At 53.1% G+C, this 19,347-nt stretch overlaps 1 protein-coding gene across 3 annotated transcripts in view; it reads right to left on the reverse strand.

The window, feature by feature from the left end:
- Positions 1-6,206: 6,206 nt before the first annotated feature.
- CSNK1E (casein kinase 1 epsilon) overlaps positions 6,207-19,347 on the reverse strand; it is a 20,105-nt gene continuing 6,964 nt past the window's right edge. For 2 of the 3 annotated variants that reach the window (XM_023729048.1, XM_023729049.1), the window contains 5 exons: positions 16,146-16,256; positions 15,846-15,994; positions 14,242-14,470; positions 13,428-13,598; positions 11,957-12,756 (listed from right to left, as the gene is read on the reverse strand). In XM_023729048.1, the coding sequence (XP_023584816.1) occupies positions 12,116-12,756; positions 13,428-13,598; positions 14,242-14,470; positions 15,846-15,994; positions 16,146-16,256 (1,301 nt within the window). In that variant the 3' untranslated portion in view covers positions 11,957-12,115. Of the gene's footprint in view, positions 6,227-7,223; positions 7,290-8,017; positions 8,158-8,269; positions 8,463-11,956; positions 12,757-13,427; positions 13,599-14,241; positions 14,471-15,845; positions 15,995-16,145; positions 16,257-19,347 lie in introns of those variants that run through there. The other variant, XM_004373853.2, reaches the window with a different exon arrangement.

The following is a 19,347-nucleotide window of genomic DNA, read 5'->3' on the forward strand; positions in this document are numbered from 1 at the left end:
AAACTCTGTGCTTCCTCTGCACCCGCTGCACCCGCTGCACTCTGGCACCCTGCACGAGCACGTCAACGTTTGTTGCATGAATAAAAATGATTCACCAGGTGGCACGTTTGCTCCCTCCAGCCTGGGCAAGATTTCCTGATGACTGTTTGGTGTACTTACTAAAAATAAACTACTTACATGGTTGATGCATCCTGATCATCCCCCTGGCCTCAGCTTAAATGTCACTTCCTCAGAGGCTGTCAGACACTAACCCCTTCCATACAGATTGTTGTTGTTACATGCCATTGAGTCGGTGCTGACTCATAGCAACCCTATGTACAACAGAATGAAATGCTGACCAGTCCTGTGTCATCCTCACAATCATTGCTATGTTTGAGCCCATTGTTGCAGCCACTATGTCAGTCCATCTCATTGAGGGTCTTGCTTTACCAAGCATGATGTCCTTCTGTCCTTCTCTAGGGACTGGTCCTTTCTGATAACATGCCCAAAGTGTCTTAGGTTGGATTCTCTAAAGAAGTAAAACCAGTGAAGTGTATATGTATATATGTATATACGTAGACAGAGACAGAAAGATTATATCAAGGAAATGGCTCATGCAGTTGAAGAGGCTGGAAAGTCCAAAGTCTGTGGGTCAGGCTGGAGGCTTCTCCTGACTCATGCAGTTGCAAGGGCTGGTGAACCCAAGATTGGCAGGTAAGCTGCTAGCTCAAATCCCAAGAACTGGGGGTCAGATGAGGATCCAGAACAAACAAAAGCCAGTGAGCTTTGCCAGAAAGTCCACAAATATTGGATGCAGGCCATGCCCCCAAGCAAACTCCCTTTCAACTGATTGGCTGCTTATAGTAGATCTCATCATGGAGGTGATTACATCATTACATAACTACCAAACTACATCAAAACTGCCAAACCGCTGAGAATCAGGGCCCAGCCAAGTTGACACACAGCTTAACCATCACAGTCCACCCCTTGTCAATTTGGCACCTGTACGTATCTCCCTAAATCATACACAGTCTGTACATAAAAACAATTATAAAGTCATACTTGTGCCTAACATGATACAACTACCACACATACAACAGAAAACACACTAGACCTGTTTACATCTTATATTTTATAAGTGAAGAAGACAAAAATATTTGATGCACACAAAGAATAAATGTTGTTGTTGTTAGATGCTATCGAGTTGATTCCAACTCATAGGGACCCTGTGTACAACAGAATGAAACACTGCCCATTCCTGCACCATGCTCACAATCTTTGCTACGTTTGAGCCCACTGCTGCAGCCACTGTGTCAATCCATCTCATTGAGGGTCTTCCTCTGTTTCACTGACCCTTATTTTACCAAGCATGATGTCCTTCTCTAGGGACTAATCCCTCCGGATAACATGCCCAAAGTATGTGAGAGGAAGTCTTGCCATCCTTGCTTCTAATGAGCATTCTGGCTCTACTTCTTCCGAGACAAGAATAAATACTTGTAAAAATACTCGTAACAATTCCAAGAATAAATAATTGTAACAATTACAGTCCTTGTTTCTGCAACTGGTCACGTGGTTGTAGCTAGTATTTAAAACTACCCTCTTCCACCACCCATTCAGTATTCCCTTTGCTCTCAGCAAGCACCTCAGCTGTTCGTGGCTCTTTGCTTGGTGGGGTGACCCCAATCTTCATTCCTGAAGGGTCTCAATCATTAGTAGTCATGTCGGAATTGGGTTGCTGTAGGTTTCCATTGACTTTAATCACAGGGCACGATAGTACTAAGCGACATCCTAAGGGATCCCCTGAATTCCAGAGATACTCTTCTTTATCTCCATTATGTAGTATCAATCCAATTTCTTCTTGGTAATCAGGATCAATCATACCAGGCAATACAGTAACTCCCTTCTTTGCCTGTTGATCCAGCAGAATGAGGAGCCCAAAGTGGCCAGGTGGCATTCTTAACTTCCGGTTCAGTGTAATCAGTGTTGTGTCTCCTGGTGGGAGCATTCCTCCCTTTGGAACTAAGACCTCTAGACCCACAGAGCATAGGGTCGCAAGGACAGTGAGATGGAGTCTCACCATCCTCACTTTTAAGGAGCATTCTGACTGTACTTCTTCCAAGACAGATTTGTTCATTCTTCTGGTGGTCCATGGTATATTCGATATCCTTCACCAACACCACAATTCAAAGGCATCTTCTTCGGTCTTCCCTTATTCATTGTCCAGCTTCTGAATGAATATGAGGCAATCGAAAATACCATGGCTTAGGTCAGGTGCACCTTAGTCCTCAAATTGACATCGTTGCTTTTTAACACTTCAAAGAGGTCTCTTGCAGCAGATTTACCCAATGCAATATGTCATTTGATTTCTTGACCTGCTACTTTCATGGGCGTTGATTGTGGATCCAAGTAAAATGAAATCCTTGATAACTTCAATCTTTTCTCCATTTATCAGGAAGCTGCTTATTGGTCCAGTTGCAAGGATTAAGAAACCAGTTAAAAAAAGATTGCTGTTGAGTTGACTCTGACTCATGGTGACCCCATGTGTGGCAGAAGAGACTCATGCTCCATAGGGTTTTTAATGGCTGATTTTTCAGAAGTAGACCGCCAGGCCTTTCTTCTGAGGCACTCAGAACCTCCAACCTTTTGTTAGAAGTCAGTTGAGTTAACCTTTTGCATCACCCAGGGACTATGACTAACAAACACAAGAAGGATAAACCAGAAACCAGTGAAAATGGCAGCAGGGGCAGGGCGAGGAGTGAGACTTCTCTGATTATAGCATTTTATATAGCTTGACTTTTGAACAAGTAAATAGTTTATATATCCCCTCCTCAATAAAATTAAACCAAAAAGAGGGAAAAAAGCATTAACTCATTATTAAAATGGCTAAAATAGCCACACAAGAAAAATAATTATTTCAAATTACTTCTTGAAATAATTTCAAGTTACTACACATCCTTAGTGGGATATATTCGAAGGATAAAAAGAGCAAAGAGCTGTAAAATATTTTTTAACTCAGTAGGTTTATACTTAGCAGTAATATTAAAATTATAATTTTAAAACCTATGGATATTGTAGGATACAGCAAATAAGTAAGCATATTAATGTGATTAGGAACTAACATGTTCGCTATAAGATAGACAAGCAAAAAGGAAAAAAGATTCGTTCCTTATACTTTTCCCTCAGGGTCCATAGTTTGTAACTTTACACTTACTGTTCCATGTCAGAGGTCTGGCCCCTCCCAAAAGGCCCTGAGGGGAGGCAGCAAGAGGCTGGGGACTCTTGGTTACACTTCCCTGGGCATCTCCACTCAGCTGTGTGCCTGGATGAAAGGGCTTTTCACTGGGTGACCAGCTGCTTCCCCTTCTCATCTTGCCTGAGGCAGGTCTCACCCTGACTGGGCTCCTCCTATTTTCAAGGCCCCTCCCACCCCTATTTTCTGGGCTTTTCACTCACATACAGAGGCCATGCCCCCACCCCCCCAGACCAAAAATGAGGGACAGCTCCAGGACCCGCCTTTGCCCAAATCTCACAAATGGAGAGTCAACAGTGACCCTCTACCAGGCTGATGATAAAGACAGGCTTTGGAGCATCCAGGATGTGGGGTCACTGGGTTTTCAAATGCCAGCACTGGAAGAAGCCTTAGTTACATGGATCTAACCTCAAAATAAGTCCCTGGGTGGCACAGATGGATAAGCACTTGGCTTTGGAAGAAGGGCCTGATGATCCACTTCTGAAGGATCACGACCACTGAAAACCCTATGGAGCACAGTTCTACTCTGGCACACATGGGGTCACTATTAGTCAGAATCAACTCCGTTTGAAACTTCAAAATGCACAAGGGAAATCTCCCAGAGCCCCCCACCCGCTTCCCGGGCTGAACAATTGTTCAGGTGGCTTTGCTCTTGTCTGGCTTGAGATTGTGGCAAGAATGGCTTTTGGGTCTTGGGTTAATGACAAGTAGGAAAGTACACCGTTGGATCAATGCAGACTGATTAAGACAAATTCTTTTACAAGCCAGTGAGACAAAGGTAGGCAAGGCTGCCCTTTAGTAGGCTCTGCTGAAGGAACGTGCCCAGGGTCACCCATGGCCTGGACAGGTCAGGAACCAGCTCTTTGAGACTCCAGTGCTCTGGGACAGGACTGGGTTCAAATCCTGGCTCTGCCACCAGAGCTGTGTGGTGTTGGTCATCATTTCTCCTCTCTGGACTGCTTGCCAGAATATCAGTTAATATCTGAAGGAAGGGATAGTAATGGAAACTGCCTCACAGATAGAATTCTTGTGTGAATAGATTTAAATGAGGCAATGTTTGTGAGAGGGCAGTGGTGGTCCAGTGATAGAATTATTGCCTTCCATGCAGGAGACTCAGGTTCAATTTCTGGCCAATGCCCCTCAAGTTCAGCCATGACCCCCATCTGTCAGTGGAGGATTGCGTGTTGCTATGATGCTGAACAGGTTTCGGCAGAGCTTCCAGACTCAGACAGACCAGGAAGAGAGGGCTGGCGATCTACTATGGAAAATCAGCCAGTGAAAACCCTATGGATCACAACAGTCCAATCCGCAACTGGGCAGCATTTGGTTCCATTGTGCATAGGGCCGCCATGAGCTAGGGACCCAAATGATGGCAGCTGACATCATTTGTGAAGCATTTAGAACTTTGCTTCTCAAGTGTGGTCCTGAGCTACCAGCCTCGCCTGGGGCTTCCTGGGCACGCAGGATCCAAGGTCTCTCCCAGCCCTTCTGAATAAGCGTCTGCCCTTTACAGAGATCCTCACGAGGCACATCTGTACACTTGAGTTTTCAACACACTGGTTTTAGAACAGCCCCCAGGACATACTGACCACTGGTCAGGGTCCCAGCATTGTCATCTCTGAGGCGAGGAGGTCCTGTTCCTCAGTGGCCACGGCGGCCTGGGTGAGGCCTGCTGTCCAGGTCTGCTGGGGAGAAGCCTCGAGAGCAAAGAGGTAGACAAAGGGCTGCCCACATCACTTTATCCTTTTCTACTTTATTACTTCAAATTAACAACCACAATAAAGCTCAAAAAAGTCCAATATTTACACAGGAAAAAAGTACAAAATTCCCCCCAAAGTTCTTCAGTATTTTTTTTTTTCAGTTTTTTAAATTACAAAGTAATAAAAAGCTTTGCTCTTTAATTAAAAAAAAAAAAAAAACAGAAAAGAAAACAAGGGGAAACAGAGGTAAATAAATTAGGAAATACACACACGGAGAAAACAAACAAAAATAAAAACAAAAAACAGGTGTGAACTAGGAAGGATGGAAAAACCTACACCCAGCCTGACCCCAGGCTCCTCCTCAGAGAGGTGGAAGCCAGGGAGAGGGGGGACTCCAGGTGACTGTCAGGACCTGGGAATGATTTTATAACCCAAGAGCTGGATGCTTTGTGGAAGTGGTCTCCACCGACTCTGCCCTAAGCCCAGAAATGGGCAGGAGGGGCTGCCACAGGCTGACAACACTCTGGGGGGTGCGGGTGGTTAAGGACCCTCTGTGTCCCTTTCTTGAGGAACCTGGAAGTCACTGCCCACCCCCATGTCCTTGTCAGGGGGAGGAGAACAGAAAAGCGGCCTGGCAGGTGGGGCTGAAGCACCTGATGTCCAGGGAAATACAGGTCACAGACATACACACATACGCACAAGGACTCTCAGCCCCCACCTCTCCACCCGCTCCGCGAGGTCTTCATGGAGAAGCAAAGGAGGGACCCAAATGCTCAGAAGGACACTGGAAAAAGCCCAACACAGAAAGCTGGCCACTATCGTCTTGGAGGGAGTGGGCTGTGTGTGTCCTGCAGTTCCGGGGCTCAGGAACACCCAGTGGCACAAAGCCTGCTGCCTTCCACGAGCCAGAACCCTCCCCTGTGCCTGCTCCTCGGGCCCCTCCTGATGGCACAGGATGATCAGCTGCATCTCCAATACTAAAACCCTGCCCAGCTGGAGCCCACGTGGTGGCTGGGATGGGTGGTCAGGTAGGGCCTTGGCATCTGGCATGTGTAGCCTGGCATCGGAAAAGCATTTGGCAGCCTGAAGGTTGGGGCAGCGGGGAATGCAGAGGACAAAAATCTTCATGGGGAGGGCGTCCCATCTTCTTGCCATTGGCAAAAGGAAAAAAAAAATCAATCAAACAAAATCCATCGTCAATTTTGTGCTGGGTTTTTTCTTTTTGTTCTTTTGAGTGGTTTTTTTTTCCCCCATCTTTTTGTTTGTTTGTTTTTTAGAAGAAAATACAGTGAAGACACTAGAAAGAGGAAGAGAGAAGAGAGATTAGGTGCAAGTTGGCCTCTGGCCACCTACCCACCCACCAGCCCCCCTTCAGCTCCTGTCACTTATTCTGAGGGCTCAAGGCCCAGCCCACAGTAGGGGCCCCACCTTCACGTGAAGGGCACAAACTCCCTTCCTGCCCTCTCACAGAGGAGCGACTCCTACCACACCCCGCCCCACTGTGCCATGGACTGGCTGGGGCCTGGGCCCGAGAGCTGATGAAGGTTAGCCCCGTTTTACGCCTCAGCTTTGCTTGGGAAACAAATTTCTACAGAGCAAATCATACTCAGAAGGCCCTGGTATGAGGATGAGTCCCTGAAATGTAAACCATGACCTGCCAATGTGCATGCTCCCCAGGGAGCTTGGATCTTTCTTCTTGAGGTGGTCTACCCTACCCCGAGGCCAGGCATGAGTTGGGTGTTGCTGTTCAGTGACTCAAGGCCTCATGCAGCCCACCTAGGTCCCAACTGGCTCATGCTGGCCACAGAGGCTCCCCTGGGTTTGCAGGGACCACCAAGGGCCTTCTTTGACCGGGTAAACCCACAGGCATAGAGCCCTGCTCTGAGTGCTTTGCAGGATTAACCTGTTTGATAGCCCAGAGGCTGGAAGCTGGGAGACTGGGCTAAGGCCCAGGAGGCCAGGAGTGGACCCACAGCCCCATCTCTTCTAAAAATCAATTTTCCAGCATAGGTTAAGGTAAAGGGGATGCAGGACTGGCCCAAGTGCAGGAAGCCAGTTTTCCAACAGAAATTAACCTGTGTGGCCCAGGCCTGGGCTGAGGTGGCCTCAGCCCTGAGTTAAGCATGGTCAGTGGTTTTAAACTCTCCTGACGCTGTTTGGTTTTGGGGATGCGTAGTCCCATCTGCCACCCCCACCCCCCTCACACGCATACTGGTTTCCTCCTGGGGCCATGGGTGTTTCTAGACCTGGCCAGAGGCTGGGCTGGGCTGCATCTGCAGCAGACATCCACTCACCTAAGCAAACACTGGTCAGGTGGTGGCTCCTTCTCACTTCCCGAGGTGGTCAAATGGCACGCTTGTCTTCGGGGAGGGGACACAGAAGTGGGAGAGGGATAGGCATCAAGTTAAGTCCCTCAGCTGCTGGCGATGGAAATTTGGCTTGTCTCTCCCCACTGTGGAGCCCACTAAGCCCCTGAGCCAATGGAAGGTTTGTGGGATCTCCACGACCCCAGGGTGTCCCCATTTTGAAGATAATGAGAAAACGGACCACAGAGGGCACGTGACCACTCCAGGCCACACACAAGTCAGTGGCCTTGGCAGATCCACTCCCACGGCTGCCAGACTACCAGCTCGTGGCCTGTCCTGTTGAGGGTCCTCCACTGTAACAGAGGGACAAGGGCAGGTCTCCCTCTACCTCTGCCAGACACCTGCCCTGGCAACCATGAACCCCCTCCCGACTTTCCTATTCCAACATGGCCCCCAAGTGGGGCTACCTGATGACAAGGACCACATCTCCTCTGAGCCCCCGGAACCCCCCCAGGCTGCCCCTAGCAGCAAGGGCCAGAATGCCAGCTGTACTCCTTCTGGGGCAAGTTACTTCTCAGAGCCTCAGTGTCTGACTCTGCTCAACGGGGGTGATTAAACCTCAGAGAATGACATGCGACCAAACCCCTGCTGGACAAGAAGGACTGGCTCTGAGTTTACTGAAGAAGCAGGGATAACGGAAGAGCAGAACCAAGAGGCCTGATGCGACTGGGTGTCTCTGGCTCAGCGGGGAGGTCCAGAGGGCTGGGGTGCAGGCAGCTCACCTGTGAGGCTGAAATCCGGGAGACCTCTTGCCGCCCAGTGAGGTCGGAGGATGAGACGTTGGCGGGTGCGCCCCGGTGCAGCCTCATGCTCACCTTCCTCTCCCTGTCGACCCGTGAGATGGCTCTGGGAGAAGTATTGCCTGCAGGAGGGAGACCACCCTCAGTGTGGGCACATGCAGGAGGCCCCGCCTGGGGCTCTGGCTGCCCTGCCCACCCACCACCGGCCCGCCCACCGCCTGGGGCCCTGCTCACCAGCTTGCTGGATGCGGGAGGCAGGGGTGGAAGCCACGGGCTCGGCAGCACTGCGGAGCCGGTTGGCAGTGGCCCCTGTGGGGGGGCCAGGGGGCAGGGCCCGGGTTGCGGACCCCCGCAGCTGCCCCATCCGCTCCTCGCGCTCGTGTTCTCGCCGCTCCCGGTCCATGTCCTCGGGGTTCCGGGCTGCGCCCTGTGGGAGCCAAGAGGAGACACGCATCAGCCCTCCGAGGCCAGCAGGCCGGCGACTCAGCACTCGAGCAGGGCAGAGCAGGGCAGGGGGCGAGTGGGCATCTTAAGGAAGAGGGACCTCAGAGACCCTCAGTCCCACCTCTCCCACATACCAGGAAAACAAGACCCATGAGGCCTGGAAATGATTTATGATCACACAGCCCAGAGAGACAAAGCCACACAACCTCCCGAGAGAAGAAGGCAGGGGTCTGAGCGATCAGTCGGCCTGGTCTCACGGGGCTGGAGTCTGAGCCAGGAGGGCAAATGCCCCAGGATGGCCAAGGGCACCAACCTGGGGTTGGGACCTGCCCTGCCCCCTGTGCAGAGGCCTTGGCTTCTCAAGCTTCTAAGCCAAGCAGGGCAGGTGTTCAGAGGCCCTCCCCACAGATGGACAAGGTAAGGCCCAGAGAAAGGAGAGGACCCGCTCCAAGCTACAAAGCTAGCTGAAGGCAGGACCAGGCCTTGAACCAGATCTCCTGGTGCCCAGCCAATAACTCTTCCACCAGACAGCTGTCCTTCCCCCACCCCGGCTCCTAGCAATGTCTCTGGCAGGTGCTGAGGAGGCCACAGCCACGAGGCCCGGGGATCCACAGACTCTGCCTGCCTCGAGTGGGAGCTCTCAGGGGAGCTGGAGGGGAAGCTGGACTAGATGCCCCCGTGGAGGAGAAGAGAGGCTGCACAGGCTGGAGTAAGGGTGCCCTGAGCCCCAGGGGCCTGCCCTCCAGCACTCCCGCCCCAGCGCAGGAGGAAACAAGGAAGTCCCAGAGAGGAGCGTGGCACAGAGTGGCACCTGGCGCTTTACCTAGTTGGTCCTGGGGCCGTCCACAGGGAAGGGCGGGGGGCTGGCATGAGGGGGGCTGCATCTGTGGAGAGAGCTGCAGGCTGAGTTGGGGGCTGCTCATGGGCCACAGGGCAAGGGCTCCTGCAACCCTGTGTCCACTCTCCCAGGGGGCCAAGAAGGCCTACTCCCCTTGGGAGACCAGTGGGGGTGCCCTTGCCTTTCAGCAGCTCTGAGATCAGAATGATCCCTGAATCCTAGTGAGGAAGCGAGGCCCAGAGAGGCCTTGTGACTCGCCTGGGGCCACAAAGCTCAGGGGACAGAGATGGGATTTGAACTCAGGCCTCCACCGTTCTGCTCCCTGCACCCCTGGAGGACACTGTTCAGAGACCTGCCGTGGTAGCTCACCCTAGGGATGGACTGCCTCGGTCCAGGCCACCCTCTCTCCCCCAATCCTCTTGCCCAGTAGCCTGTCCAGGCAGGCCTGGGACTGCTAGGGCTCCACCTGCCCTCAGGTCCTCACCCTGGGCTCCCACCCACTCCATCACAGGTTGACAGAGTGTGACCCAGCCAGAACCACAGCAAATCGTGGTGACGCTCGTTTACTAAACACCTCCTGTGGGCAGGGGGCACAGGAAACGTGCAAGGCAGGTACGATCCCATTTCTTAGTTGGGGAAACTGAGGCTCAGTGAGGCTAACTGATTTGCTCAGAGGTGCATGGCCCTGGGACCACTGGCCGAGGCCCTGTCCTTCGTGATCCAGCAGGCCTCAGCCAACACCTCCCCCAGAGGCGGGAGTCAGTGGGCCGCTCTCCATGTTTCTATCCATCCCCAGTGACGCCTCAAGAAACACACACCAGGGAGACTTCTTGGCCTTTATTTGCCAGCAAAAAAACACAAAAGGCCAATATTAAAGTCACACAAGCATCCCCCCGTGTTGTGTGGACCTCTGTCCTTGGCTGTGCCAATTTCCTCCTGGTCGGCTGGCTGGACTTTGAACACAGTGGCTCTAGACTCCCTAGCCCCCTATGCCAAGCGACATGGGGTGGCCGCTCCTAGGTGGGAAGCTCTCAGAGGACGGGATCCTTCCCGGGGGGGTCTGTAGCTCACAGTGCCCAGCATGAAGCCCTGCCCACTGGCAGATGCTGGTGAAGACTTTCTGCAAGGTGGAGTAGCATGGGAGGTACCTGGCCGCAGTGTGAAGGTTGTGGAAGGTCCCCACCTTGTATTCTGCAGAAGCTTCCACCAGGGGGCTGCTGGGGTTGAGCTTGCCACTCTGCTGCTGGGGTCAGAGATGCACACTTTATTTGGTCCAGCAGCCCGCAAGGCAGTAGAGGACCGTGGAGAATAAGGCTGTTGGCAGCTCAGCCCAGCTTCTGACTTTGAGGGCCTGCCCCAAAAGGGACCCCAGGAAGAGGGTCAGAGTACCAGCAATGGGTGGACAGTTCCCGGCCCGGCTGGAGAAAATACGATTTGTCAGCGCACAGTCTCACTTGAGGCTCTGTAAAGGAGTCAGCTAGAGCAGCACTGTATCCTAGAACTTTCTGACGATGGGAAGGCTTCTGTCTGCCTGGGCTATGGGAGCCACTAGCCACTCGTGAAGCCTGAGGCCTTGAAACGTGGTGAATGTGACTGAGGAAACTTCATTTTCAATTTTACTAAATTTTAATTCATTTCAAATTGGCCACAGGTAGCCCATGGCTACAATACTGGACAGCACAGGTCTAGAGAATGCAAAGCCCATTCTTAGAGCTATACTGAGCCAGAGGGGCAAGCCCAGCCAGCTCCAGGCTCAAGATGACTTTATATGGACGAGTGAGTGCCCAAACGCCCAGAGCAGTGCCCCATGGCAAGAACAGCTGCTGTGCCCGGGCCCTTGGCCACGCTCCACCCACCCCCAGACAAGAGGGCAACAGAGGCCCCCCTTTGAGGTCTTTAGACTGTGGGAGCCCCATTCTCTGCCTGACCTTTGCCCTTCTCTTTAGGGAACGGCACCAGGTCCCAGTCTGAGACCCAGAGAGAAGAGACCGCTGTGCCGACCTCAGCGTCCTGGAGAACAAGCCTTGGTCCTGAGCATCTGCCAAGCAGGCCAAGGGCACCGCCATGAAAGGAAAGCCACACCAGGATGGAGCAGGGAGGCTTTAATGGGTTCAGGTTTAGTACAGAGGCTGCCGGCCGGGTCTAGCTGTGGAGACTTCTCCTGATGCCCGCTCCCACCAGGCCCCTCTAGGGCGGTGGCCGCCATCCCTCCTCCAGGCTGTCCAGGCCCTCAAGCCCTGCTTCATTCTCAAGGATCTGTGGCAGGGGCTTCTCTACCAGCCATGCCCACTCCACTGCACACCGCCTCTCAGGTGCAGGGGTCACCACCACCATCCCATGGGACACCTCCTAGGCATCTGACACTTGGTGACATCAGAAATGGGGGCCCGGAGTCCAGACCACAGGCCAGTAGTTTTGGGGGGGCAGCTCCTCCACCTCTTCCACCTCCTCCACAGGCCTATCTGGAGGGCCCTGGGTGCCCAGGAGGGCCGGGCACCTGGAAGGGACAGAGACAGCACAGTGGATGCTTAGCCTTTTGCGCTCGCCCAGCCAAGGTGTAAGTCTTGGAAAGGCCAGGCCTTGGAGGGTCCTTACCAATACACGGGTGGGTATGTGGGCCCAGCGCAGGGACAGGGGCGGGGACGGGGTGGTGCAATGGCTTCTCTGTCACAGGGCTGAGCCTGGCTCGAGGAAGCCCCCTTTTCCAGAAGAGATTTGAAACAAGACATATGATTTCACAGCTTCCGGAGTTCCAGGCACAGCTGACGAATGCTTTCCCTCAACCCACCCTGGGACCCTTAAAAGAGGGAGACAGAATGGCCGCCTAGCAAGACCCAGGGTCCCATGACCAAGAAGAAAGAAACCAGCATGAATGGGTCCAGGCTAGCCAGAGGGACAACGGTGAGGGCCGCCGCCTGGGAGGTGCAGAACAGGAAGAGCAGAACGGCATAGGCAACAATCAAGGCGGCAGGCGGGCTCGCCAGCACCATCCAGGCCCCACCGAGGGCACCTAGGAGGGACTTGAAGCTGAGCCAGGCGCGCCTCGTTCTGGTGGGAGGTGGTGCCCCACCCGGGCCTTGCTGCCCGTGGTGGTGCCCGCTGTCAGCACTGATGAGGGTGGAGTGGGGGTACCACGGGGGCCCTGGGACCCCAGAGAGGTCGCTTGCACTGTCCAGCTCATAGCTGCCATTACTCGGGAGCCCCGCCCGCCACTGGGTCACTCTGACCTTCTGAGTCAGGGCCTGCCCCATCCAGTTCCCCAAGACCGCCTTGGCCTCCAGGTGACTCACGAATTTGAGCATGTTCCAGTCGAAGACGTAGTCGTAGGAGAAGCCCTGCCGGTGGAAGAGGTTGCGGAAAAGCTGGCGCAGGTAGGAGTAGTCGGGCTTGTCATCGAACCGCAGGGAGCGGCAGAAGTTGAGGTATGTTGAGAACTCGGCTGGCAGGGGACAGAGAGGCCACTGTGAGGCCCATGCTCCCAAGGTCCCCAGCAGCCAGTTGTCCTACCTACACACTGTCCCTACAAATACTTTCAATCTAAAAGGGGGCAAGATGAAGGCAGAACAGAACTATGGTCCTTCCGATGGTGATAAAACCCTAAGCTACCTGTGAGCAAAGGCTCTGAAGACGTGATGAGAGCAACGAAAGATCTGTAAACAATGAGCAAGTGACCCTCTTCCAGTAAGCTGGCTCTAAAGAAAGCCAGTTGACAGCTCTTCATTTGCTCTTGCCAAACATTCTGGGGATCATGTACATCGCAGATCAATAGCTGTCATAAGCTCAAGAATGTTCAAAACCCCATAGGACCTCTCAACACGAACTAAGAAACAGGAGAATAACTTTCCCTTCTTTCTCAAAATAAGTAGAAAGAAAGCAAGCAAGCAGGAGAGAGCCCTTGGGAGATCAAGCAGGAGAGTGGGTTGGCGAATAGTTGGAACACGACAGCCAGGCCGGGGAGGGTCCAGGCCTGCTAACTGAGCAGCAACAACAGCCTGTGATTAATGTGCTGGGGCCAGAGGCAGTGGCAGCTGCCTAAGGCTTTGTGTGGCCTTATCTTCCCCTGGGAAAGGGCTGACACCACCCCCCGGGACCTGGGGTGGGGCTACTCACAGGGGTAGCCTTTGCACAGGACCTCGATGGGCGTCGACATCTTCTTCTCACTGATCCGCTCGTACTTCTGGCGCTTGGTGGCCGCTTTGAGGCCCTGCCAGGGCAGTGAGCCCAGGTTGAAGTACATGAGCACATAGCCCAGGCTCTCCAGGTCATCTCGGCGGCTTTGCTCTGTGCAGAGAGTCGGGGACAGGGTGAAGTCCTTGGCCAGTGGGGGCCAGGCCCCTCTCCTGCAGAACATCCTCCTCAACTAAGGAGAGTACGCCCTCACTGGGCCCCTTATCACACGCTGGCTCACTGTAGCCCTGTTGTGAACGGGCACTGTCATCCCCTTTCACAAGACGGGACCTGAGGCTCCAGATCTTTCAATTCAACTGGGCCCAGTTTTTCCAGCTCAGGTGTCTATTTACTCAACAACTAGGCAGCAGGCGTCCCTGGTGCCTCCTCACTGGGCCAACGTGGCATCAGCCAGGCCTGGGCTCAATTCCCACGTTGGCACTAGCTAAGCTGCATGACCCTAAGCAACCTAGGTTAACCCTCAGAGCCTCTGCTCCCCACTGTGCAAAGAAGGACACGCCTGCACCCCTCCCAAGGCTGCTGTAAGGAGGCGGTCAGGCCCATGGGGGCCCACGGAGCTGGCACACTGCAGCTCCTCTTAAGAAGGGGAGATGTGACACAAGTCTAGGCTTGCGGGCAGCTGGGGAGGGGACTCTCTCGGAGTGAGGTTCCCTGGAAAAATGCCTGGGAACTCTAGAAAGCCAAGGCCATGGCAGGCAGATCCCAGGAGCACTGTGCCTGGCACACATGCACTCACCAATGCCCAGGTGTGTGTTGATGGAGGCGTAGCGGGCAGTGCCGGTCAGGTTCTTGTTTTCCCGGTAGGGGATGTGCTGGTGCGTGCGGGCGTCCCGGTACTTTTTGGCCAGGCCAAAGTCAATGATGTACACCAGGTTGCCCTTCTTCCCCAGCCCCATGAGGAAGTTGTCGGGCTTGACATCTCGGTGGATGAAGTTCTTGGAGTGGATGTACTCGATACGGCTAATCTAGGGAGGAGAGGGGCAGCAAGTCATTCAGTGAGAGTTTGACAGGGGTCTTCACTCTAGGCCGGGCCCTGGGCTGGGGCCACAGAGATGGAAAACACACACAGGGTTCCTGCTCCAGGCTGGGAAGAAAGATCTGCCTATGACTATATAAAAAAACTTCAAGGGGAAGGTCAGGGGAGGCTTCTTGGAGGAGGTGACATTAGAGACCAACTCTGAAGGAGGAGTTCACCAAGTTTGTGTGTGAGCATGTGTGCGTGGGAGGGCAGGACAGCAAGGTCAGAAAGCTAATGGCAAGATCCAGAAATAAACCCAACACTAGAAAGGTACCTGGGCCCCAGTGAGAGCCTCGCCCGGCCGACTCTGCATGCCCATAGGACTGGGGGAGCCAGGGTCAGAGGGGCAACCAGATTTGCGGGGGAGGGCAGCAGCACCAAAGAAACCTAAACTCGGGCAGAGGCGACAGGGATGGGCCAAGTGGTTCAAGCGCACAAAGGACACTTGTCCCCTAGCTTCCAAAGGACACCAAAGTCAGGCAGATACCCGTGCCCTTCTCTTTCCTTTAAACAATATTTTAAAAACTCAAATGAGCATATGCACGTGACCTGTCCTGCAGCAGGTCCCTGCCCCTCTCTTGGCCTCAGGCTCCATCTCCCATCTGTACATCAAGGCTTCGGCACAGCTGGGGTTGGGGGCTCCTGAACGACTGGGAATCCCTGAGTCCCCCACGCCATGAGACTCTGACAACCCTCCTCCACACACGTTTGGCCTAAAATGGCTGCAGCCAGCCCTGGCACAAGCCTACCGTCCTGCACACGATCTGTGTGAGCCGCTCCAGGTCAAAATCCTATGGTTTGTATTTTTTAATTTCCTCCCTTACGTTTAAAAGGGCCTTTGGACCTCATAAGTGCTCATTGTGGGGTATGTGCTCTAGTCCAGGCGCTGTGCGGCATCATACCCCCACACCAACCTGACAACAGGGCAACTCTCCCACAAGCCCACTGAGGCTCACAGGAGCTTGGCCACTCACCTAGTGTCACCACACTGGGACACACCAGGCCTGTGTGATCACAGGCTTGCAAATCACCTGAGGGCAGAGTCCCAGGCCCTCCCCCAGGAGCCCAACTCAGCAGGTCTGGAGGTGGGCCTGGGGATCTGCATTTTAAACATACACCCCTGGGATTCTACTGTCAGTGGTCAAGGACCTCTGGTACAGGAACTAGGCCCCTGCTATGTCCCTGTCATCACCTCCTCCTCCTCTAGGGTCCTCGGGAGGTGGGAGGCAGGGTGGGGATCCCATGCCCACTGGCGAGGAGGAAGTGGATGCTGGGAGAGAAGTGGCCTGCGGTTAGCTGCCCAGGAGTGGGTGGGGGCTCACCATCTGGTCGGCCAGGAGCAGCACCGTCTTGAGGCTGAACTTGCGGGAGCAGAAGTTGAACAGGTCCTCGAGGCTAGGCCCCAGCAGCTCCATGACCATGACGTTGTAGTCGCCCTCGGCTCCACACCACTTGATGGATGGGATCCCCACTGCGGGCCAGGCAGGGGGCTCCATCAGGGGCCATCCCGGTCCACCCCGCAGACCACCTGTCCGCCCTCTACACGTGCACACACACACATGCACGCACAAACCCTTGGCCCCCACCCCACACAGCCCCACCAGGCCCCTCGTGGCCCTCACCTCCCCCCTGCATCATCTTGTAGAACTTGCTCTCAATGTGCAGCTGGGGGTGCTTCGTTTTCACGCACTCGAGCTTGATGGCCACTTCCTCACCAGACGCAATGTTGGCACCTGCCCGCGGGGGAAGAGCAGGGGCCAGGGTCACCCTTGGCCCGTTGGGGCCGTCCCAGGCTCCCCACGCAGCCTTTCTGAGGACTGCCGTGCACCAAGCCTGGGCTAACTCGGCGTCTGCCCGGAGGAGCTCCAGGCCTCTTGGGGGAGGCTGGAAAGAGGCAGAGGTCTCGGCACAGTGTCCAAGGGGAGCCAATGGGGCTGGGGAGCAAAGCAGGCACCTGACCCAGATGGGGCGAGGGGTCAGGGAACAGCAGCAGTGCAAAGGGAAGGAGGTGAGAAATTACGGGCTAGTCAGAGAAGCACAGGTGGGGTGAGCCTGAAGGCACAGGAAGCACGAGGTGGGGCCACAAAAGGCCCACAACCCACGTTAAGGGACAGAACTCTATCTTGCAGAGAAATGTTAGAAGAAAAGGGAGAATTCACTTATAACCTTGAGGTCTGAAAGGCTTTTTATCCCTGCCCGAAAATCCAGAACAAAAAACGTTGCCTTCTCAACTTCCTTCCATATGGCAATAACTCCAGAAACAAAATCATAAGAAAAACATACTTACAATTCTTACCACAGGCAAAGAGGTAGTGTCACTAATATACAACAAGCTCCTATAAATCAGTAGGAAAAAGACCAAAGACTCAACAGGAAAATGCGGCAAAGGGCTTGAAGAGACCCGTCATAGCGAAAGAAATAGTTAATATAAATGGCTTAAAAAATAAAATCAAACCCATTGCTGCCGATTCCGACATTTATGGCGACCCCATGTGTTACTTATATGAAAAGATGCTCAACCTCCTTGTAGGAGTAATGGAGATTAAAATTATACTGAAAGACCATTTTTCACCTACCAGATTGGCAAAAATCCCAAAAGGTGATGACATGCATTGCTGGCATGGCTGTGGGGCAATGGGCACCAGTTCCAAGTGGTGGAAATGTAAACTGGTATCATCCCTGCTGGAAGGCGATTTGGCACCACCTCTCTGACCCACAGTTTTCTTTCTGGAGTTGACCCTCCATTTGTACACGGGGCAGAGCAAGACAGGACATGGTTATCGGCTACAACACTGTTTGTAAGAGCAAAAGCTTGGAAACAACCCAAATGTCCATCATTCGGGGATTCGTTCAATAAATAATGGTCTGTCTATAAAACAGAATACAATGGAAAAAGAATGGGGAAGCTCTCTATAGAGAAGGGGAAAGATCTCCAAGATACAGGAAGTGAAAAAGCAAAGTACAGACCAGGATGTATTCTATTCTCACTTCTGGTTTTTTTTGTTTTTTTTTTTAAAAAAAAAAAAAAAGGTGGGGAAATCCTATGTTCCCGTGCTTGCTTGTATCTACACAAAGAAACACTGAACAGATACACGAAAACCAGTAAGTAGCTGGAGGAGTAGGTGGATACAGGACTGGAACAGGGCAAGGTTTTTTCTAAACAGCTTTATCAAGATACAATTCACACACCATACAATTTACCCATTTAAAGTGTACAATTCAGTTTTTTAAGTGTGTTCATAAGGTTGTGCAACTATCACCACAATCAATTTTAGAACATTTTCATCACCCTCAAAACACCCATTACCATTAGTAGTCACATCCCATTTTTTCCCTAACCCCCCAGCCCTAAACCAAAGCAAACTGCCATCAAGCTGACTCTGACTCACAGCAACCTTACAGGACAGAGCGGAACTGCCCAGTAGGGTTTCCAAGGAGTAGCTGGTGGATTCGAACTTCTGACCTTTGGGTTGACAGCTGAAAACTTAACTACTGTGCCACGGGGGCTCCCCTCAGGCAACTACTAATCTACTTTCTGTGTCTATGGATTTGTCTGTGCTGGGCATTTCACAGAAACAGAGTCATACAAGATGTGGTTTTTTGTGACTGGCTTCTTTTACTAGGTTTTTGTGTTTTGATTTTTGAGCCACATAAACTTATTTATACAGAAATTACTAAATCCAGTGAGCAATGGGAAAGAAAGTGCTCTGTAAACTGTAAAGTGCTTCTGGCTCATCCCTGGGGAGAGCCAGACGTTTCTGTGGGACAGTGAGACGGCAGCTGGGGCTCCCTGGAGTCGGCCGGCCGTGCCCCATTCCCTACTGGCACAGGAGGCAGGAGAGTGCAGTGGTTCAAAGTGTGGGCTCCAGAGCCAAGCTGCTCAGGCCTGAGTGCTGACTCTGCCACTAACTAGCTGGGGGACCTCGCAGTAAGTCACTTTACCGCTCCATGACAGTACTAGTACCAGTTGCCGCTGAGTCGACTGACTCACGGTGACCCCATGTGTGTTAGAGTAGAGCTGTGCTCTGTAGGGTTTTCAGTGGCTGATTTTTCAGAAATAGATTGCCAGGCCTTTCTTCTGAGGCACTTCTGGAGGGACTCAAACCTCCAACCTTTCAATTAGCAGCCAAGCATGTTAATCGTTTGCACCCCCCAGGGACTCCCTCTATGTACCTAGCTCATTAGGTTGTTTTGAGGTGCAAGTGGGCTTAGAAGCATGTCGGGTCCACAGTAAGTGCTCCACAAATGTTAGGGTTGATAAGGAAGTACCCGACTCAGAGCTAGAGACAGGCTGGCAGTGCCTTAACAGGCAGCGCCGTGTTGCCTGTGCACCCAGGCCTGTGGGAGCAGAGGAAGGGGCAAACTAACGCTACAGGGGAAGGGGAGCCTCCCTGAGGGAGGGCTGAAGGCAGGCCCTGAAGGGAGGGGGATTCAGCAAGGTCTGGGTGGTCTCATGCAGCTGGAACAGGTGAGTGGGGTAGCCTGAAGGGCCTTAAATGCTGAGCTAAGGTCCTGGTCTGTAGCCTGAGGCTCCAGGGCCAGGAAGGTGTGTGATTACAGGGTTTCTCAACTGTTGACACCGGGCCAGGTAATTCTCTGTTGTGCAGGGCTGGGCTGTGCACTGTAGTTTAGCTGCATCCCTGGCCTTGACCTATAACATGCCGTAGTACTCCCCTTAGTTGTAACAACCAAACGTGTCTCCAGGCATTGCCAAATGTCCTGCAGGGCAAAATTGTCCCCCTCCCTCCACTGGAACTCACTGGTGGGAGCCTGCAGGGGAGGGAGGACCTGGCAAGAGGCTGCTGCCACTGCTGTCCAGGCAGG

Source organism: Trichechus manatus, unplaced genomic scaffold, assembly GCF_000243295.1.
Source record: "Trichechus manatus latirostris isolate Lorelei unplaced genomic scaffold, TriManLat1.0 scaffold00027, whole genome shotgun sequence".
NCBI classification, from domain to species: domain Eukaryota; kingdom Metazoa; phylum Chordata; class Mammalia; order Sirenia; family Trichechidae; genus Trichechus; species Trichechus manatus.